We start from the raw sequence: 22,486 nt of genomic DNA, 5'->3' as shown, positions 1-22,486 counted from the left end.
TACCCGGTTGTTCGAACGAGATTTTCGGTCGTTTTCGGCACTGCATTCTTCGATTCCACGGATGGCGGGTGCCTCGCAAATGGATGGAGCGACAGCGGGCTCCATCCGACTAGAGCGAGCGGACGCGGGGCGCGAAGGGTCGGCCCGACGACACATCGAGCAAGTTTTAGACCGGCCATCGACTCTCGACCAGCAGCAGCACATCCAAATTTCTATCGGTCGCTATCGCTCGCCACATCAGCTTCGGGCAAATTTACTCTTCCCTGCCTGGAGCCATATCACTTTTGCGGAGCGATTCAAAATATTCTGCGGATACTGATCCCTGGGCCCTCCATGATGGCAGACCAGGGTCAAAACACTCAGATGGTCGGGTTTTATACCATTGAGTGAAACGGCGTTCACGGCTTTTGTTTTTTGTTGCGTTTGTTTTTACCTGGCGGACCAGCCTCGGTGTCGGATCATGTTTTGTTTACTGGGCGGGGGGAAATACGGTCACGGTCTGGGTCCCATCTCTGAGCCGGCGTTGCTCAATGTCTATCGCTTGATACCACCAACCAACACACAACCCACCTAATGTCTTTCGCTTATACATCGATACCTGGAGCCACTCTCACCAGACGCTCGCTAATTACTACACTATATACATTTATTGTATTTTACGGTCGCTACACGGAAACTGGAGGCAGGAAAGCGGGAAATACACCGGGAAATGGGAATCTAGAAGTCTCTGTGAATCCTCCAGGGGGAGGATTTTTACCAAAGGAGAGGGAGCCACCAGCACGGAATTGGGGAGGCGGTTGGGCGGAAGGGGCGGCGAAGGAGTTGGCTTTCTGGCTTTTGATTTTTTTTTCCCTCGGTTCTCATTTTCTGTGCGGATGATTTCCTTGTACCTGGTTCTATCTACCCTCTTCCCCCTCTTCCACCCACTGATGAACTGTGCGGTTCGAGATCTGGGGGGGAATACTGAGGAGAGAGAACAACTCTATCAATCACAATGTACTACTAGCTGAGCGAAAGAAAGTTTTGAGTCTGCGACGAGGCTTCTTCTAAGGCCTTGTTCAAAATAAAACTTCTGTCGAAAGAAAACTTCAAAAAGTGTGCTCGTTGTATTGCATTGAGTGAAATCCTGAGGACCATTGGACCCAACTCAGCTCTCAGCTCAGCTCACCCATTAGTCAGGTATAGACGCAGCAAAGACCTGAGCTGTGCGCGCAAAGTGCGAGAAGACTAGACTATTCTATTCTCGCAGCAAAAAAACTCAAAATCTCGTATTCCACTTTCGGATATCTTGTCATCCGGAAGCAGCTTGGCCTGATCAAGCTGATCTACAAAATAATTATACAGTGTGCTTACTTCATCTCATCTTTATGTAGATAGTACGTAGGAAGCAGTGTTCCGAGCGACCAAATCAAACATCGCAGGAGCAAAAGATCACCAGCGCCCCCAATATGGCAAAACAAAACTCGTGATCTGCCTACTATGGCAGGCAGGCAGACATGCCTGCCTGCCTGCTGGAGAAAGAGAAATGCTTCGGCCGGCGTGTAGCGGATCGACAACGGATACAGCACGTGGTTCACGTGGATGGGGAGGGCGCGGGACGGGGGTGGCTTGTGGGAAGCCGGTGGTGTCCCGTTTGTTGCTGATCATCTCGTCTCGTTTCGGCCGTCTCGTCTCCTCACTGCGCCCCAACCGCTGCCCTGCCAAACCCACACCTTCGCCGACGACGATCTCTCCCAAGTCACCGACGACGATCTTAAAACAAAGCTACGCCCTATAAGCTGAGCAAAGGGGCAGAATGAATTTGACTTCCCAATTGGACCATATGCCAAGTCAGGGTCAATGTCAATCATGTAACCCCAGGCGGGCAGGACGAAGCCCGTTCGTCCTGTCTACAGATTTACAATTGCGCTAAGGTCACACTATAATCACAATGGCTAGTCACGGGCTGCCCATCGGATCCAGCTCGGTGGGATGGGAACCAAATTAAGCGCCTGTGTCCTGTGTCTGATTTGCTTATTCGGGTCCTAGGCAAGGCTTAAATATAATTGATGTTCATCATGCATGCCATCGAGTAGGCAGGTGGTAGCAGCACTGTCAGTTGAAGCCACTGTACGGGTAAGTGGCTAGGTTTGACATGAAACACCACCCCGGTCCAACGATAGCGATCTGCAATATCGGGTTCCCTCAACCACAATTTGTTGTGGTCGGATTGGGCCGTTAGAGAGGAAGCAAGCAAACACATGATCATGGCCTGACCTGACTACATCAAAACTCAAAGTTGCTTTGAGCGGCACTGCCGCGCACGAGAGGACGCGAGATAGAGAGAGAGGGAGCAGAATAGCGGTTCACGGTATGCAGCAGGGCACGACCCAGCACGCCATCCAAAATCTTCCCCGAAGACGTACGGATATGGAATGTTGTCGTCAGCTCTGGGCAAGCACAGACAACCCGGACCCCATTGCTCGCCCATTTCTGATGCAGTGCTCCCAATGGACTTGGGACGTGTCAGGGAGATGACAACTGATACATCCCATCAAAGACCGGCCGGGTCATCAAATCATGCTCAAGTGCACGATCTCTACTCCACGCACTCCACGACGGCAGAGAAGCAGGTGGTGCATTGCAGTTGCTGGTGGCTGTAACAGACACAAGGCCGCCCGGGGCTTTGGGAGTCACCGTGCTCCCTCGCGCGTCGCTGATCACTGCCAGTTTACCTGGTTTCCGCCTGTCCCCTGTCCGTGATCAGCCCTTCACATGTGCTTAGGACATGGCTACTGGGTTGGATCCCAGAGGCCTTGAAATTTGCAGGGCGAAGAGAGTTGTTCTCCACACTTGGACATGAGAAGGGGCAAGGTGACTCGCCAATGGGTGACTGCGGAACCAGCCAGAGGCAAGGGTACCGATGGGTATCAGAATGGACGTTCCGGTTATGGATGGGAGGGGATGACGGGAGGCGATGTGGGTTTTACTCAGCACTAGGAGAAAAACCTGCGACCGGTCTGCCGGTTGGTGCAGTGTCATGGAGGGAAGAAGGGACATGTCAGCAAACAACGAACGCTGATTGTCAGGTACAAGGGGCGAGGATCGAGAGATCAGAGCAAGACTGCTCTCCCACATGCTGAACATGCTAGAGCAGATGAAAGGAGGAGAGCCAAGCACTGCCGCACCAAATATAGAAAGGAAGTCCTAACCTAATCGCCAGTGCTTGCCTGCCAGATAGCCGGTGGAGCGGACTACGACTCCGGATGAAGGAAGCTCCAGGAGGACACGTGAAGAACAAGGCAGAACTTCCATGTCGTGCCGGCCACTATGCTGCTACTGACGCCAGATGGGTTTGGGGAGGCGCCGCTCCGGCGTGACTAGTGGTGTTCGGCGGAACTAGGGCCGATGATCATGGCCGAAAACCGCAGCACCAGGACAGTAGCAACGGCGGAAGAGACCCCGGGCTCCAGAGGGCTTGTTTCGACCAATGCTCTGCCAGGTACGTGACCCGAACCACGGCTTGATGGCGCATGTGGTTGAGGCCCGGCGTAGCATCCGGCGCCGCGGGTGGGAGGGGAAAAGGTGAAGGATGGTGAGGATGACGATGATGATGATGAGGCAAGACGTTGCGTGGCCATGCGACCACGGAACGGGTCCCGCAGTGAGGGACATAATTGTTAGCTGGCTGTGTGCCCCGCGCAGGCGCGAAAGGATTGAGGGCATAGGTTGGCTGCTCTGGTGGTATACAGTCCCAAAGTGGCATCGTGTGTCCGGGTCGATAATGTCATCTCTTGGTGGCCATCCGGTCCGGCAAAGCAAGAGGGTGACATTCCCCACCCCCTCGGGGCGTCCCCTGCAAACTTGAAACATGCTTGGCCAACGGCAGTGGGTTCCCGAGGCGGACAGCTGTGTTTATCGCTGCCAGGGTGGGAAAGGGCTCGATAACACATTGGTGAGATGGCTGTCGATCGGCTGCCGCGATGGCACCGGGAAGAGCAGCCAAGCAGGCGAAGCAACCAGGCTGCAGCCATCGCAGAGATGTGGGCCTCGCAAAGGGGGAAGGGAAAGGGGTCGGAAGGAGATGCTCTGGGCTGGCTGATTGGCCAGAGAGACAGCATGGTGGGAGGAAGCTGACCTCGAGGCGAAGGAGGCGACGCCGGCCGGGGAGTCTGATTGGGTTGGTGAACAGTCAAACAGGCAACACGTGAGCGTTGTATGATGGGGGCAAAGGCTGCTGGGCTGCTGGCTGGCTGCTGGGCTGCTGGCTGGCTGCTGGCTACTGGGGGGGCAAAGGGGCCGATTGGGTTCTGAGGACCCTGGAGGATTAAGCGATAGGAGGCTGCAGTATAGATTTGATTGCGCCGAGCATCTTCGGCTACGCCTTCTCCGCGGTGCTGTGGCTTGCGAGATTTGTTTCTTTGTTTTGGGACAGCGGATGCAACGCTATTTTGGCCAGCAGGGCGTGCGTGGCAGCCGTGGTTGGCTGGGGGTAGAGCAGCATCGATACCCGCCGCGGGAGATGGCTCGCAGCCAACAAACAACCTCGGTGGCAGGCTGGCAGGCTGGCTGGCAGGTGGGTTGTGCTGAGATGTGTTGCAGGCAGTATCGCCGTCCACGTTGGGCCTCTTGTTTGGAGGGCTGAGTGGATCTCGAGGCGGGGAAGGGTGTCAGCCGTGACGCAGCCGGGCTCCTGGGTGCCAGGTCAAGTGGGAGATGAGATCTGGTCTAGCAGCCATGCTTGAGGGATAGGCAGACGATGGAACCAAGGAATCATGGAGCCATGGAACAGGAGTGGAACTGTGGATGCCCCGAGCTGGCCGATGACAGCCCTAGCAGAGCCCGAGACAGGGACAGAATCAGAGACAAGACACAGAGACGGAGATGGATATGGAGAAGCCAGCCGAGGCAGTTGGGTAGAGACCAGCTTGCTGAAAATAGCTTCTCTCTCTCCTACGAGTCATCGTCACGGAGCCGAAGAAGACGGGATCGGAACTGAGACTGAGATTGCGGCGTGCATGCTGTCAGCCGCGAGTGGGCCTGCGTCTACTTGGTTGGATGTGTGTACTGTTTTGTGTGGTTTTGGCGCCGTGTGCGGGAAGTGTCGTCGTGTCGTCGCATCTACTGTAAGCCGTCGTCGGGTTTTCCCTGGATGATGGCTGAGGCTGCTGAATCAAAGGATGCGCTCTGATTGGCCAAAATGGCGGCTCCCCACGCACGCCCCCCGATGACGACACTAGTTGCCCAAACAGACGGCCCGATGACGTAGGCGGAGAAGAGCAGGAGCAGGAGCAGGAACAGGGGTCCCGGGAAGGCAAGAGGCACAGAGAGGCAGGTGTGCAGCAGCAGCTAGCAGTTACTGCACACGCTGCAGTAGCAGCAACAGGTGTTAGGGTGTGTGTGTGAGTGGTAGCGCCCAATGGGGAGTGCTCCACTGCCTGCAGACCGCATCCACACACACCCTGCCACTTTCATGCATCCACATCCACCAAAATCCACCACATCCTTCCTCATCCATACAGCCCTCTCTCCTCTTTCCGCATCGCCAAGGCCCGATGACTGGAGGAGGTAAGGAGGAAGCCGTCAGGGCGTGGGGCAGCTAGGAAAAGCTAAATGAAAATAAGATGGCAAATCGTTGCGCGATGCGGCAACGCCCCAATCCGAAACAAGAAGTGCCATTGCAGCCACAGTTGGGAGATCGTCAGGGTCCTCCTGCTCGTCCTGGCACATGCCGTCTCAAGGTGCAGTAGCAGCAATCATCTACACGTATACACCTTCAATCCGTGTCGATACAGTCAAGTCTGAATGTACGTCCCGCTTGTCGCGGAGTCGGGCTCCTTGTCCTGTCCTTTCTGCCGCCGTCCTGCCTTATCCACATCGTCTTCTCCATCCAAGTGCATATGTGCATCTGTGCATCTGCGAACTTAGCTTGAACTGCCAGAATCGTCACCAAACCCCACACTTGATTGATGCACATGTGTACATAGAAAACAGCCTTGCCTCTCCTCTTCCTTCCACCACGCAGCAATAGTGAATATACCCAGCTCACCTCAAATTGAAGGATCCAGAGAGGGCCCAGCAGCAAAATTGCTTCTCAATGCAAGATGCTGGCTCGTGGCCATATTAAATGCGGAGGGCAGCAAAGGGTGCGTTATTAAACCCCGATATGGGACTCCACCCAGCATACTCACCGAGCCCACCGCGATTAAAATTGACGCAGTTGTCATCAATTCTGCCAGCCAGCCAGCGAGCTATTCCAAGCGCACACCTCGTAAAATCCCACATGACATCGTCGCAAGACTTTCGACTCTGCCGTTGGCTGCTGGCGGCGGATGATGATGCCGCCCTCTTCTCCTCTTACACTCGTGTCCCATGTCGCTGCCGCTGCTGCTGCGGTGGGTGTGTGTCGTTGAAATAACCCTTGATGCACAATGACGCAGTTGGCGCTGTGGCCGTGCCCCACCCTCAAAAGACCCCTGCACAAGCGCCCCGCTTTTCCCGTCGCTTAATCCAGACCCCTACCGCTGGATGCTCTCGTACCTGTACATCTCATTTTGTTCAATGGAGACCCTGAGGATGGAGCCCCTTTCCCTACCTACCCCCCTTAGCGTCAATTACGCGTAAACCTGGCTGAGATCTGAAATCTGCCCCCGTCTGTGTGAGGTGAGTGATTGAGTGAGAGAGTGTCGTCGTCCCGCCCTCAATTAGACGCCCAACACGGAGAATTTCGACCACAACATCCACTCCAATTACATCTCCTCGAATCTCTAGTGTCTAGTGATTTTCATGTATCTCGTTTCGTGATCACGTCTCATCTTGATTTGGACCATCGTACATACACGGATGATTCCAGCTCAAGCTCCAGATCCAGGGTTGTAAAATCTCCCACTGGAGGAAATTCCATGGGTCAGCAACTTTTTTTTTTTTTGTATGGGCCCTTGAACAGACTAAATCCAGGGTCCAAGCAACAGCCAACTCCAAGCAACCCTTGGTGTCATTCTCTTATTCCTTTCCCTAGCGTCGCCGTCTCCCCTCCCAAGATGAAACGAACTGTTTGCGTCCTAGTTCCGCTCGTATGCGGATTTTCACTAACCCACATCGACTTTCCCCGAAAATCCCATCCCCCAGATGGGTGCTCTTGGAAATCTGCACACCCATGCATGCTGTGACAAGAGAGTCGCAACAAGGATTGCGCTTCTCATACGACTGTACACTCTTCATCATTCATTCCTTCATTTGCACAGTATACAGCGTCTTCTATCTACACCCTTCCCTGGCTTCGCCTCAATGAAACAAAGCCTACCTTTCCTCTTGCAGGCTCACTAAGTCATTTATCCAATCTTCCCCTCTCCTCAAACCCAACAGCGACCAGGAACCAAAAACATCCTTCCTGCTTGCCCTTATACGTCAACAGTCCGATTGGCAGGGCTATTCTGTCTCTCCGCCAGCCAATTCACCCGCCCCGTCTCACATCCTCGAGACCCCCCACCCTGTCCCCCTCCCCTGGGCCCCCTCTGCGGCTGCAGCTCGCTGCGCATTACACAATGCGTTACAGCAGCCGTAATCCGCCTCCCGCCCTCCTCCCACTGACCCTGCCCCCTGCCCCAGTTCCCTTCCTCGCAAGGTACGACAAGGCACACCGCTAGTCGAGCGTGCAGGCGGGATTTGGAAAAGAGCCCTGCGATGTGACTGACACCTGCACGGGCAGGCTATGTCCTGCACGCCCTCCCTCACCTTGCCCATCGCAACCCACCCGCCACTCCAGGAATAACAAATTCCCCAGATGAGTGATATTGAACAAGGCCCTTAACTAGACAGTTGAGGCGGGCGCGGCAAAATCGCATTACACCAACGCCGGCGCCGCTGTCGTGCCCTTGGCGCCGGGCGTCAGCTAGCTCTTCCGTGCCTGACCCCCCCTGCCCGGTGATTTTGCTCCCCGGGTCTAACTGCTAGGTCCATCGGCGCAATCCTACCCCAGACTGTACACACTATAGTATTTCTCAAATCTGTTTTTCGCCACTTCTTAGGTAAGGAAAGTGAGGTAAAGCATGGGAGGCGCTAGGCTAGGGCACATTCGCTATAGCGTTTGGCTGTTTCCGTCTTGAGACGATGATGAGGATGGGACGGGGATTACTTCAGATGGCGCCTTGTGTAACGTTGCTGTTTGAGCACAAAGAAAGTTTAGTCTCAGGCCAGGGTCAGTGAAGGGGTGTCCACGTGATTTGAAGGGGGCCGGAAAACTTCTCGGTCGAGTGTTGAACTTGCGCCTGTTCATCGCCGGCCAGTTTGGTGGTGGATGTCGTCCATATGACGGGTCCCGGCGCTTTGCGTCGAAGATCTCAATGAAAGATAGAAAGTTATTGAATGCAGACGTGCTAGGGGGAATTGGCTGTTGAATGGTCAAATATTGTTATGTTGTACACCACGAGTGCTTGTAGAAGCCCACAGACGTGCCGCCGAATGCAGATCGATCAGCTTGAGCTGTCCTAACCAAGGAAGATGGGGACACATTTGACGTGTCTTCTGCGTGCATTCTGTCATGTGTGTTCTTATTCATCATCGACAAGTATGCGCGCCTCATCATTATCGCCGTCTTCCGTTGAACTGTTCCATCCGTGAAATCTCGCCACCTGTCAGACGGGAGATCGTCAGGACCCTTTGACTTGTGCGTGCCTGACAAGGCCACGCCAAAGTCCAAAACAGACACGCTTGTTCAAATTGGAGGGCGTAGGGCATATAACGATAGCCGCTGTCAGAAATCTTTTTTCGCGGCAGATCAACACTGCCAACACAGGTCGTCGGGTTTTAGACTCGAGACGAACTCTGAGCACTTGAGCTTTCGCGTGATGATCACTCGCCACCTGCAGGGCTGCCAGCTAAAGAGGGATCGGCAAACTCTGCGTGATTGCGCTCATATCTACTGCACTGCTTCGGTGTTTTCGTAATTTACGCGGGATGTGCTGATTGATGTGTCCTACACTCCTGCAGCCTCATGTTGGCTTTTCGAGATTCACGCACCAGCTTAGGCTGGAGCCGCTCAAATTTCTGCTGCGCAATGTTTACTCAATTGAGAGCCAGTTTGCAATTGGCACTACGCCTCTAGAAAATCTCTGAGCGCCTCCAAGCCCGAGCGTCGAGTCCACGCACGATGGCCGTCGGTAAGGCCGCGCGTCACCTGACGAAGAGCCACGCCTCTCCTCTCATTGTGCACGAACTCTAATGGACGGAAGATGCACCCAGTCGGCTCGTGGTCTCGGCATACAGCTCGTATGGTCACATTTCGATGTGAGCCAGGCGGACGGATTTGTTAGAGTGATGCCTTCTCGATTTTCCTTCACTTTGAGGTACTGCCTGGACGTCGTATGAACCTAGATTACATGCGCTGACAATATCTCAAAGCCGTCTTCCATCCCTGGCGTACCGCCCAGCCTCTTCGTGAGGCTTATCGCGTCCTAGTGGTGCGCAGCCTGCCGAAAACGGCGTTTGCCTCTCAAACCACTTCAATGGCCGAATTGTTGACAAAGTTGTCTGCCGTAGTAGACGTTGAGGTGGACGTCATGGCAATGCCGAGAAATGATGGTGTCGATTGAGCTCTGGTGCAACAGGCAGAGACTCGGGTTGACCGGTCCAGTCTCATCTGCAAGATGTTCGACTGCTTGAACAAATGCCCATAGCTTCAAGGTCTCTGCCATTCAGAAACAGAACCAGGTGAGTCGATTCTCACATCCTCCTCGTCATGCCCAATCCGCATGCTATACAAAAGTAGACCTGCGTTGTTCTGTGAACATCAAGGCAGCATCACATATCATCCTGGGCATCATCGCCTTCAGTCAGAGGGCTATGGTACAGACCCAGTATAGCAAGAATCCCACCCGCAATGTGGCTATCCAGGCCGTGCTCCTCGAGAAGTCTCAGGATCTGATGAAACACGCCCGAAGACTGCCAGGCAGCTTGAATCCACCACTTCTCGGCCGCGCCCTGTATCTCGTCCTGCAGCTCCCTCGCACTGGGGCTGGCGCCGTACTCAAGGAGTAGAGAGACGAACGCCATGGCCGCATCCTTGGTTGTCTCCATGCACGCCAGGCGCATCGCCGTCTCCATGGCGCCGGGCTCGTCGGCCTTGGTGCCGTACTTCAGGAGGACTCTCACAACGGGGATGGACATGGCCGCGCTGGCTGGGTTGCTTGCGAGGTTCATTGCGTGTGCCAGGTCGCCCTCCTCAGTAGAGACTCCGTGCTCCAGGAGCGCGGTGATGAACGGGAGGCAATGGTCTCGCTGGTAGGCTTTGTTTCTCAGCAGGCTGGGATCCATGGCACCGGCTACTGAAGGCTTGACGAGGCTGGGGTCGCTGTATCCGGTCTTGGTCCTTGGGGGAGTGGGCTTGAATCGAGCGAAGTCAGCGGCCCCACGTCTGGGTGTGTCAGAATACGCATCATGGCCGGTCTGCAACATTCCGCCGTTGCTGTAACGATAAATGTTGATGCTTTGGGAGCCTGGGGACTGTTGCCCAATGACCATACAAAAGTCGTCGGCCGGGAGCGCAAACTCGACGGCTTCGCATGGCGTCCACTTCGCGCCATACCGCTGGAGGAGACTGATGAGGCGCATTGGGCATTCTCCATCTTCATTTGCGCCGCAGCCGCATTCCCACTGGCATTTCATGCACGTGCGAAGAATGAACCAGAGGTGCCGGCCAGTCGGAGTGAGTGCCTTCTGGGTCTCGAATGGCAAACGCGATGTGAACTTGGACGTGTAGCCACTCAAGGCGGCTGCCAAAAGCATGGGGAGAAAAGTGCAACGACAGTTGTTCTTGATATGAACAGCTACTTCTTGATCGCTGATCTGGTCGGCTACTCTTTGATAGAGGGGGTCGCGCAGGATACCCATCACCAGCTCGTCGGCCTTGTCAACTCCGCGTCGGAGGAGGTAGAGAACTACGGGAAGCTGGGCTACCTCGACAGCGAGCCTCAGCGGTGTTCTTCTGTACTCGAGTTTGGTACCCATCTGGTTCATATCGGCTCCCTCCTCGACTGCTCGGTGGACAAGATTGATGTAGCCTTTGTCGATGCTTCTGCAGAGGGTGTTTTGAAGACCGTGCTTCTTGGAGTACTCGTTGAAGAAGACGTTGCATAGTCTGGTACTTGTGGAGGCGAGGGCGAGTATCGAGTCATAATCTTCCCGATGGTCGAGGTCCTCGCTCATGACATCGGTCTCTGTCCAGGACTGTTGCGGAACGGCATTGTTGTTATAGGCGATCCAGATGTTCCCGTCTCGAGCGTCGACTTGTACAGGTGGAGAGTCTTTCAGGCAGCAGCCGATTCTTAGCTTGATCTCATCAGGGAGTCGTTCGAGGGGCGACTGCCCTGGAGGGAAGACGTGCGTCGCCACCGGGGCTTGGTCGTTCATGGTGAAGGGACGGTAAGAAATTGCACGATGCATGAAAATTGGGCGCAGCAGTGGCAGGCTGTTGAGTCGCTCGATTAATAGAAAAAGGCATCGGACAAGCGACTGAAGTGATCTGAAGGTGTTTCAAGTCTGGGTAGCGGTGGTTGAAGTGGTAGTGAGGAGTGTTCACCGAAACGAACGATTGAAAGTTTCCTTTTGCAGGCAAGCAGTCGAGGTATTTACACAGACCCCACCAAATCCAACTTGTGAATTGAGTTGAATCATTTGTGGTTCGTTTGGTTTTCAAGTTCTCACTTCTTGCTAAAGGACAGTGGAAGGCGTTTCCGTCGTCTCATGTGCCAAGTCAGTTACGGGCGCCACGAACTGCAGGCTTTCTTCATTCACTCATCCGCATATCACGCATTGCAAATAGGAGAAGTTAGATGGCTTCCCACAACAACATCGCGACCTCTCAAGGCGCTCCCTGACTAGTTCCAAATAAAGGCCATTTTGTTGACTTGTTTCCGCAGGAACAGAGCTGAATCGCCCTAGAGGAGCCCGGAGGAGCCGCGAATGCCCCGCTTTGCTCTATTACACAATCCGCGCGGTTTCTCGACTCGGCAATCCAACTGACAACATCCTCAGAAGCCTCGACAAACAAGCTCACAATGGCCACTACAAAACAAACCTTCGTGTACAAGACTGCTACGGTCCCCATCGAACTTGACGTCTACCTCCCCTCTACCCCACCTAGCGATGGCAAAGAACTGCCCCTGCTGGTCTGGTTTCACGGCGGCGGCCTGCTCCAGGGCAACCGCGACGGCGTGGCACCGCACCACCTCAACGGCGTCACCAAGCACGGCTATGCCCTCATAAGCGCCGACTACCGGCTGAGCCCCCAGGTCAGCGTCAAGGAGGTGCTTGATGACGTCAAGGACTGCCTGGACTGGACCGCGACCGAGCTGCCAAAGAAGCTCGCAGACAGCGGCAACAGCACCCTGCTGGACACGACGCGCATCGCCGTCTCAGGGAGCTCTGCTGGCGGCTACCTGGCCCTCCTGGCCGGTCTGTATGCCACGGGGCCGGGGAAGCCCAAGGTCGTCCTGCCGATATACCCCATCACCAACCCGCTAGGCACCTTCTTCACCACACCGCAGCCCCACCCCGCCGGCCATGTCGACAAGGCGACCCTGGAGCCTTACCTTGACCCCAAGGCGCCCGTGCAGGCTCGTACGCTTTGGGAGAACGACCCGCGAGCGTCCTTCTATTTCTACATGTTGCAGGAGGCCAACCTAGCGCAGCTGCTGCACATCGAGCAGGGCGATGACACGTTCATCATTGCGCCGCAGATCCGGAAGAAGGGTAGCTTCTACCCGACATTCATCGTCCATGGTGATGCTGACAGGTTTGTTGGCGTGGAGCAGTCGGATGAGGTCGTCGATGTGTTGAGGGAGGTCGGTGCTGTCGTCGAATATGAGAGACCCAAGGGGCTGGACCATATCTTTGACCTGAACGAGGATGTCAAGCTGGAAGGGTATTATGCATTTTTGAAGAAACATCTGTAGATGGTGCTTGTCATACGCCACGCGGTAGTACGCGCTGATATATAGACTTTTAGGTAGCTTACTATTTGCAGAGTAGACCCGTACTTGGTTTCCACAAATCGTAACTGACATATTCCAATGCCGTCTACTGCTGGCTAACATAGTATCAGAAGAGCATGAACATTATGAGCCTTGCATCACCTAACATACACACCGAACAATGTGAAAAGGCTGTCCAGCGTCTTGGTGCTGCCGTCCCATGCACTAAAGCTTAGATGGAACTGGCGTATTCTCATCGAGTCTTTTCTCTATGTCGTCTGGCCTATCTTGCCGCGAGAGGGTATATAATGCAGAACCATTGTAACAAGGTCAAGTTTACATTGCTGCCTTTTACCACTGTAATCTGTTCTAACGTGGGCCCCGGCGTTCTTCTCACTGTCGTAAGAATCATTCCCCAATTGTTTCTTAGGAAAAAGTCCAGAGTAAGGTATAGAAAGATAAGACCAAGCAATTCTATCTCTGTAGCTTCTGGAGAGCATCAGGGTGCCAAGTTTTCTGCAGCGTCCCCAGGACATCTTTACAGCTCAGGAGAACTCTCCTGATCAGAAAAAATGGGTCTTTTGAGGCTGACACTGACATTTGAACTTAGGTCGTCAGGGTGCTCACAAACGATCAGGTCTCGGAATACCAATTGCCTAAAACGGAAATAAATTCCCGGCCCGGCCCTGATCTTACGGCATTCAGAGGCCTTCCCCGTACATGATAATGACCCAGAGGGCTTCGTGAAGACAACCCTGGAATATTTCGGCGCAAGAATTACTTGATCTGAGCCCTTCATGTCCGGATTACGTTATTTGGAAGATTCGGATTTCAAAGACAGGAGAGAGCACATGCGGCAGATGAAGGTCCATGTGAGTCGCTACAAGAATATGACGACTGCCATAACTCGTCACTAGTTTTGTCTCGCTGAGTCCTGTTCTTTCTCTTTTATTTTTGATTTGGGGACGCAAATTGACAGTCTTTATCACGCAGTGCTTACGCTCGCAAGAAGTATCAAGCTCGCAAATCCAACAATTTGACACGATGGGGGACAAAGAAAGCACCACCGCTGAATTCCCGATCAGCGATGCTTCTGCCAACCATGCCATCGAGAAGCGAGATCAAGATGTTGAAGTTGTCAGAGAAAGTGCGGCATCGGAAGCATCCCCAAGGAATATTCACGGCTTCAAATGGGCGTTTTCGTGCGCTGCCCTGCTTTCTTCCATCTTTCTCTACGCGTTTGACTGCACCGTCGTAGCCGACATCCAGTCCAGTATCATCGCCGAATGGGGTGTCATAGACAAGCTGCCATGGCTCAGCAACGGCTTGGTCATGCCAGCCACCGCCTTCGTCATGCCATGGGGCCGCCTTTACGGCCAATTCAACGCCAAAGTTCTCTATCTGGTCTGCGTGCTCCTCTTCGAAGTCGGTTCCGCTCTTTGCGGCGCTGCGCCCAACGTCGATGCTCTCATCGTTGGCCGGGCTGTTGCCGGCGTGGGCGGTGCGGGAATCTATATGGGCGTAATGACCCTCATCGCTGCCACTACCACCATGAGGGAGCGGCCCTTTTATGTCGGCCTCACAGGCCTCACATGGGGCATCGGTATCGTCCTGGGCCCCATCATCGGAGGTGCTTTCAGCATATCCGCTGTTGGGTGGCGCTGGGCCTTTTACATCAACCTTCTCGTCGCAGTTCCTGCAGTGCCAGCATATGTCTTCCTCTTGCCCAATCACATTGATCCCCGGCCTGGCATCTCTTCGCGGGCACGCTTTGCAGAGATAGACTACATTGGCAACATTCTCCTCATTGGTGTTCTCATCTGTTTTATCCTCGCCATTAACTGGGGCGGCGTCATCTACCCCTGGAGCTCAGGCCAGGTTATCGGATGCTTCTGCGCGTCTGGCATGTTGCTCGTTCTCCTCGCCATCCAGCAGGTCCGCACTATCGCCACTACTCCGACCTGCCGCATCATCCCCGTGCAGATCTTCAACAACTCCACTGTCCTGCTCCTCGTTGCCTGCTGCGCGTCAGCCGGTGCCTCCGCCTTCGTGCCTATCTACTTCATCCCTACTTTCTTTCAATTTACCAGAGGTGACTCAGCGCTGGACGCCGGCGTTCGCCTCCTTCCGTTCATTGTCATCATGGTCGCCTTCATCATCATCAACGGCGGCCTGATGGGCAAATTCGGATACTACACGCCATGGTTCACAATTGGCGGTCTGCTCGCCATGACGGGCGCAGCGCTCATGTACACAGTACGGGCTGACACTGCCTTGAGTCGCATATACGGATACACGGTCATTCTCGGTTGCGGAGTCGGCATGTGGTTACAAGCTTCTCTCTCGGTTGCCCAGGCAGTTGTGTCGCCGGAGAACGTACCCGCTGCTGTGGGATTGGTGATGCTAGGGCAGTTCGTCGGAATCTGCATATCCCTCGCCATCGCCAATACTGTCTTTCTCAATGACGCCCGGAGGGCCATACAGGTCATTCTGCCGGATGTCCCATCTGAGACTATCGGGTCTGCCATACAAGGCTCCACGAGCGGATTCCTGGATACTCTGGAGCCTAACGTGAAGTCGCGGGTGTTAGATGCGATCATTGTGGCCATGGGCAAAGTCTATATTTTGGTTATTGTGGCGGGAGGATTGACGGCTGTCCTCAGCCTATTCATGAAGAGAGTCAGGCTTTTCGGGGCCGGGGGCATGCAGTCAGCGTAGGGGCGCGTTGCTCTGCTTTGTGCGAGAGCCTCATCACCATCAATGCTAATTTCATTCGAGAAGGCTTGTTCGTGTAGTTAGGCCTAAAATGTTGGAAGTGACTCCCTGGGATTCATCAAATAGTAGAACACTAATGCAACACAAGAATGCACCCACAAGACAGAGTGTGTAAAGGAACTGGGCTTGATTTAGCGCGCTGTGCTACTCACCTTGGAGCTGGATATTTTCTCAACTAGGGATCTTAGGTGGCAGACAGATGGACACGCTCTGAAGTGTTGAAAATAACAATACGTGTCTTGAAATCCTTACTCTACCGTCCTCGCGTCATCCTGGAACCCCTCCATGACATGTTGGACATTTTCCCTGGAGTTCCCAATGACGGCCTGCAAGTAATCGATGTTCACCCTCCCCAACCGACACGCCGGATCCAACACCTTCAACATATCCTGGCCCCTTGCGCTGATGGAGTCCAGCAGCCCGTTGGCCCGCCTCACCAACTGAGTCACTAGCATCCTCCTCCACAGCTTAGCGTCCTCCTCATCCGCCTCAATCGCGTAAGAGCCCATGCTGACGTTGATGTTGATAGCCCGCTCGTCCATGTCGTCCTTCGCAATGTAGACAAAGCAGGCATCCGCCTCCTGGAAGACAGCCATAATGCAGATGAGGTCGGTACAGTTTAATTTGCAGCTCTGACAGCTCACGATTCCCTGGCACTGCTTGATCACGTCGTTCGCCACCTGGAAGATACCGTCGAGCCGCCGCTCTTGCAGAGCCGCTCTGATGCCGGGGATGAGCAGGGTGAGCCCTGTGCGGCACTGGCAGCCCTGCGAGGTGAGCTGATTCTGCCAGGAGAGATCGTCTGCGCTGGTGATCAAAGGGAAGAGGCCGAGGCTCGAAAGGGATGACTGCTGCTCGGCTGTCGATGTGGGTGGCCCAGTGTTGTGATGGGCCGACGTATTTGATGTGGTTGTGGGCGCGCTTGGGAGTGCCCCAGATAGTTCGAGGGATGTCGCAGGGCTCACTTGCGCCGTCCAGCCAAGCGTAGGGTCGACCGCCCTCCAGTCCATGTACTGCTGCTGTGCTGACCTCTCTGTTGGGTGGCTCATATCGGACCAACCTGCAGAGGACCCAAGCAGTTGCTGGAAGTCGGTGTTGTAGCCTCCGAACTGATCCATAGGGTCGACACTACAATCGATCCGAGTTTCTTCTGAGAAACTCTGCCCAGGTCCCTGGTCCGAACGCTTTGGAGTGGTAGCAGAGCTGGGAGACTGAGTCGACCGTATGTAACTGCAAGAAAGTCCCCGGCTGATGCAGCGCTCACATTCGTGCTGCCTAGACCCGTTTCCATTACATCTGACCTTTGCGGTACGGCATCTCTCGCAAGCCGTCTTTGGCCGCCGGACCTGTGGCCTTATAATTCGGAGCTCCGAACTCTGCCATTTCTGAATCAGGTCAGCGGGGATATTTTGCTTCCCGGAGCCACGAGGCTTGCGGACAGTCTGCGTTGACATTGTACTTTGAGTGCAAGTAAAGAGGTTTGGTGTCGGTTGTGCTGCGGATTGAGACTCGTGGTGCCATTAGTATGATTTGTAAGCATTTCGTATATGCACAACGCCAGACCGTGGGAATAAGCATAAATTGGTACGTTGAATGATATTGTTAAAAATCGGCTTTGCCTTCTTGAACTCCAAATTTGAGGAACACCAACAAATCGAGTAACAACTACGAAAGGGGGAAAACATGGGTTGAGTGCGTCTTGTGATAATAAGTAAAGAAACGTCAAACTAAATTGGTCGCGTAAAAGACTAAGAAAAGAATGGTGTGCATAGAAGGGACGAAGACAATGGATACTGCATCTATGTGGATACTTCAAGACGAGTCGATGCTACGAAGCAGGTTTGGCTTGCCAGAAGGTCCCTGGCTTCTAGCAAAGATAATCTTGGCCCGCGATCTTGTTTGCCTCACAATCGTCCCTATTCCGGATGTCGCCGTCCATTGGCCTGCTTTGAGGTTGCAAATCCAGTTTTGAAAACTATAGTAGATGAATCTTGTGATCTCAAATGATAGCTATTTCTCGTCGTTCCATCATTCGGATATGGTTGTCGTTGCGGAAGTAAGAGACGTAGAAAGAGCCCACTCGCTCAAAAGTCCCAACACGCGTGAATGACTCCTGTAGGATTAATCCATGAATGAACCAATCTTCTCTCTCCGAATACTTGGCGAGGATTAGTGGGACGACTGTGACTGCTATTTCAGACACTTGATTCTCCTCGTTCTCCCCCTGTCGTAGGCGTCTAACAGAGATACGCTCCATCTGGGCGCCTTTCTCTTTGAAAGATGTAACCTGTAGTGGTGTATCGAACCTGACTTGACTGAATGACTCGCCTATCTCAGGCATACATATTCTCCACATTCTTTGTGCATTATCGAATTTTGCAACTGCTGGCCGTGCTATTGCTGAAAGCTCAATTTGTCCACTGGATACCGGTCCAAATGGATTGATCGTCGAAGGGTGTGTGTATGCTTTGAGAATTCGAGCCAGTGGCTCTTGTATGTCACAATTGCAGTGAAATGGATGCCATGAAATTGGGGCGTTGACCGAGACCCAGCTCCAGGTAGGGGCGTAGAAGTTCTCCTGGCGTATTGAGGGGCGGTCTATGGCATCGCGAAAATGTCCAATGAACCATAAGAGCTCCGATATGAGATCTTCTTTCCAGAGTCCAGCGAGGTAAGTGGCTCCGAATTCGGACTGTAAATGAGAAGCGGCAGCCGTTAAAGCAATGAGTTTATCCGTTGATTTGGTCAGAAGCCGTCTGCTGTAGGGCGTCAAGACTTTGTCCCTCCAGTACGTCCCAATGGTGGCGCCTTTGGATCCAGTGGTGTGTCGGTTTGCAGGTTTAGCTTTTCGAATATTGTCAACAGCAGGATAGTAATCAGGGCGGAATTCCGAGCAGCCACATTCGCAAAGAGTGGATTCCATGCACTTCACTTGACATCAGCGATATGATCTCCTTCCCAGCGCTGCGTGCATGATAAGCGTCATGATGCTAAGCAAATGTTTGTAAATAATACCGTCACGAGAATATTGGGACTATTTTAAGTCTTCTGAAGGCTCGTACCGACAACAGTTCTGGGTATATATGCCCGTTCTAAGGTCAGATTATAGGGAAATCAGACCCTTCTTTTCTCTTCTCTTCTCATTTACTCGTGGCAGATAAGATGTTTCATATTGGGCTGAGGCCAAGGTTTGCTTGACCACGCAACAAGGTATCGCTCAACAAAGAGCTTGCGTCGAAGAAATATAGAACAATTGAGAATGATTGCTTACTGTCCAAGATAGTTCACGTCTCCCAAAGGCCAGATATCGTCTGGCCAGCAGCCTTTCTTGCAAAGCCCATCCTCGCATATCCAACGGATCTCCATCTAGTGGATCAATGAATACGTCATTCTCCATGTACAATGGAGGGCCCAGACGATATTTCAGACGTAGTGGCTGTCCATTTTCTGATCGAGACGGAATATGAACCGATGACTCCCTTGTGAGTCTCTTATGTCCAAGAAATCCCTCATTGGCGGACGAAGAACTGGCAGCTGCTAGCACAAGGTCTGCGTTGCTATATACAGATGCCACTGCGAGATACCGCGTCAGTATTTCGTGGGAGTACTCAAACTTTGAATACAGTCTGGGCAAGATCTCACTCTGGCTTGACTGTTCTTCCCAGTCTCGGTGATCATCCTGAATGATGCAAAGGGAGTCTATCCATATGAATTTGAATCCCAGATTCCGCGACACTTGAACTAAAAAAAAAACAGTGTTCAGTATTCAGTTGATTCACTGCGTAAAAATGAAGATCTCGAGTAATTGTGGGTGTTGGAGTGCTTCCTTCCCCCCTGGCAGGCGTACCTGCAACGCCCTTCGATTACACTTTCCGATACTTGACGATGTGCCTTTTGCCACTCACCCATCGATGACGGCGCTAGTCATTGAGTCTTCCGGTATCTAAAGACGCAACTAGATATATACTCACTAGCATCGCGGAATGTAGCTGGTAAATCATTTTGTGACATTCCGTATGCAACGTGTATGTCAACATTGTCTCGGCAAGTTTTCAGAGTTAGCGCAGTTCCCCAACAGTGGCTCAACGCCACATAGCGAACATTTGTGCCAGAGCTCAAATCCAGTGCGACCAGTCGCTGGGCCCGACCAGTAATATTAATGAGTCTAATTGGATATTTGAAGTGGCTCATGTCCTTCTGATTGCACTCCGTGTGGTTGCTTTCACATCCAGCCAGCCACTCGCGGGCCAGCTGAATGCACTCAGGCGAGGATGCGAACTTCTGTATTTGCCGGTACGGTTCAAGCTCTGGAATCGAGTTTTCGCTTTGGCCTGGAAGAGCTATAGCGTTCTACAGGCGTATTCGATCAAGAGACTAGACCAGGGTTGGGATTTACTTACCTGCTGAGTAAACAACCAAGTGGTCTTTCGAGTGTTGTGATCCGAGTGTGCTGTTGTTCACTTGCATGAGAAATCGGCCTTGTCTTGGCAGAAGCGTCATGCTGCATCGATCGCCTTTCGGCTCGGTAACGTATTTTTTCTCACGGGCATCACGCAGGACAGCCTTGACCATTCCCCACAGAGGACATCCCAAACCTGCAGCTTCGACATAGTCCTCCCATCCGTAGTGTGGTTCTGAAAGTTCGGCCAGCTTCGGCCATTCCGCCGACATGTCGCACCCGCACTTCAAAAAAGTCTCGACGGGAGAAAGAGATTTCTCTTGAGTATCAGTTGCATCCATCTCGGCCCACAACGTCAGATGTGAGTGGGTGGGGAAAGGATGACCAAGTTTGAGGGCACAAAGTCGAACCCCTCTTTTGAGGCAATCATAGGAACATAGCGCATGTGTAACGCGTGGCTGCCTGCATGTACTGAATAAGCCATGCCCAGTGTGCTGTGAAAGAATGTTGTTGCTTACATGCACCTTGCCCCTCAGCCCTGAGGCTAGTCGAGCAGGCAGAAGCCGATCAGCCTATCAATAATCAAAACAACAATTTCGCGTCCTGTCAGATAGTTTCAGATGGCGACTCAGCACAGTGGAACTTACTCCTCATCCTCAACTTTAACCAACCTCGTCACGAGCAGCTGGTCGTCATAAACATGGAAAATCATGAACCTCACATCACCTACCACTCATCTCCCTGCCCTTCCCATTCTGCGTCTTCCTCTTTCTGTCCGGCAACGTATCTACCTGCACGCTGATTTGATACCGACACGTGGTTATGGTCGACATTGTGTGCTTGACTTGCATGGACAAAACTAATCATTTCATCTACGCTTCCATGGCCTGCTGTTTTCCATGCTGTACCAAATATGCCGAAACTTCCGCCATGGTGTATTCTGCCAATAGATTCAACATTCATTACTGGGACACGAGATCTATTGAGCCCTTGCGAAACTTGACTTCTACTTCGCTCTCAACACTCAAATATCTCTGAAAGTTATCCTGAACGAGACTTGTCATGCTCGAAGCGAGGTAGAAGCCTACGATGGATACAATGTTGATTGAGACCACTCGAAGACATCCATGCAGAGTGAAGACGAGGAATTCCCCAAGGCACAAAATGTGCCTCTCAACAGCTGCCGGCCGCTAACGGAGGCGTTGCTCGCAACATGGTGCTCAATGGCTCGTTGTCTATCGTCCGGAATAGCTACAATGCAGCTCGAGCTATATGTGATTTGTGATATTGATTCCGAAGACATCAATGCAGCCCAGCGTGTGGTCCATCCAATATTCTGCCTCTCAGCTGAAGAAATGCCATCTTCGCCTATCTAGGACATCGACTCCTGAACTCAATAATATAGCACGGCTTGCAGCTCTCCAACTCCATGACATATGCTGGTGACGGGAGATGCCTCTAGTCCCGTTACGCCACGACTCATCGCCTCCAACGCAGGCTCAGAAGTACAATGGTTCCCGGCTCCTAGCCCTTCCCCGTGAGTTGCGCTTTCGCATTCTGGAGCTTGCCGACCTCATTATGCCGTGGAAAGAGGTCACGTGGAGCAAAAAGCACCGGGCTTTCTTAGGACCCGCGCGTTCTGTGCTATTCTCGATCATCGGGGAGAAGGATGCCCGCCTCACGTCCACCATAGTTGTCAATTTGTTCAGTGCTGGCAAAGATGCCCTCAGTTTGCTATTGGCTGCTTCTGTCGTATCAACCACTCGGCCTTCTCGTCCACTTGCATGTGTTGGATGCCACCGCGAGATCTGTTTCTTGTGTGCCGCACTCCGTAAGAAGATGCGCTGGTAGTATTCTATTCAGGAGACCGAATTTCCGTCCACGATCATAGCCAGAGACTCATTGCGGGGCCCACCCTTCGATTAGTCATGGCAGATTTGGACGGATGGGAGATTCCTGATGATCGCAGAAATGTGACACGAGAGCAAGGAAGGCATATCATTGCCAATTACACACGCATCGTGGCCCCAATAGCTATCCTTGGGGCACAAGGTCTCGCGAAGTTCTATCGTCGCTTTGCTTGGCCCTGGACCCACACTCAACAGCCCGAAAGTAAATGGATAGAGTATGGTTGGGAATGGGTCACGACCAAAGAGAGGGAGTTGGGAAAGCGTTGAGGGCGACTTGCCATGGGCGGCCGATACGAATCGCTTCACTCTGTCGGGACGGAGCCTCCTGACAGCCTCTGGGTGCGAAAATATGTTAGGGACGCTTGAGAGGCGATAACGTACCTATTGTTTGAACAAAATAAATGGAGTTACGCCTAACAAGGTAAGAAAGAGAATATACAAAGATATGGAATACA

The 22,486-nt window shown here is 53.0% G+C and overlaps 4 protein-coding genes across 4 annotated transcripts; 2 read left to right on the top strand and 2 right to left on the bottom strand.

The window, feature by feature from the left end:
- Positions 1 to 9,777: 9,777 nt before the first annotated feature.
- On the bottom strand, positions 9,778 to 11,385 carry J7T55_010661 (uncharacterized protein; the record flags this gene model as incomplete). The annotated part of the gene is made up of 1 exon (XM_053130753.1): positions 9,778 to 11,385. The coding sequence occupies one exon, from the start codon at positions 11,383 to 11,385 to the stop codon at positions 9,778 to 9,780; it is 1,608 nt and encodes a 535-aa protein (XP_052990942.1).
- A 647-nt stretch (positions 11,386 to 12,032) lies between these two features.
- J7T55_010660 (uncharacterized protein) lies at positions 12,033 to 12,929 on the top strand (the record flags this gene model as incomplete). Its single annotated transcript, XM_053130751.1, has 1 exon — positions 12,033 to 12,929. One exon carries the CDS (start codon positions 12,033 to 12,035, stop codon positions 12,927 to 12,929), a length of 897 nt encoding a protein of 298 aa, XP_052990941.1.
- A 1,062-nt stretch (positions 12,930 to 13,991) lies between these two features.
- Positions 13,992 to 15,665, top strand: J7T55_010659 (uncharacterized protein; the record flags this gene model as incomplete). The annotated part of the gene is made up of 1 exon (XM_053130750.1): positions 13,992 to 15,665. One exon carries the CDS (start codon positions 13,992 to 13,994, stop codon positions 15,663 to 15,665), a length of 1,674 nt encoding a protein of 557 aa, XP_052990940.1.
- A 305-nt stretch (positions 15,666 to 15,970) lies between these two features.
- J7T55_010658 (uncharacterized protein) lies at positions 15,971 to 17,105 on the bottom strand (the record flags this gene model as incomplete). The annotated part of the gene is made up of 2 exons (XM_053130749.1): positions 15,971 to 16,952; positions 17,017 to 17,105. The coding sequence occupies 2 exons, from the start codon at positions 17,103 to 17,105 to the stop codon at positions 15,971 to 15,973; spliced, it is 1,071 nt and encodes a 356-aa protein (XP_052990939.1).
- Positions 17,106 to 22,486: the final 5,381 nt, after the last annotated feature.

The sequence above is a fragment of the Diaporthe amygdali genome (assembly GCF_026229845.1).
Source record: "Diaporthe amygdali strain CAA958 chromosome Unknown NODE_24_length_778219_cov_64_757418, whole genome shotgun sequence".
In the NCBI taxonomy this organism is placed as follows: Eukaryota; Fungi; Ascomycota; class Sordariomycetes; order Diaporthales; family Diaporthaceae; genus Diaporthe; species Diaporthe amygdali.
This window is presented reverse-complemented; position numbering and strand designations above follow the sequence as displayed.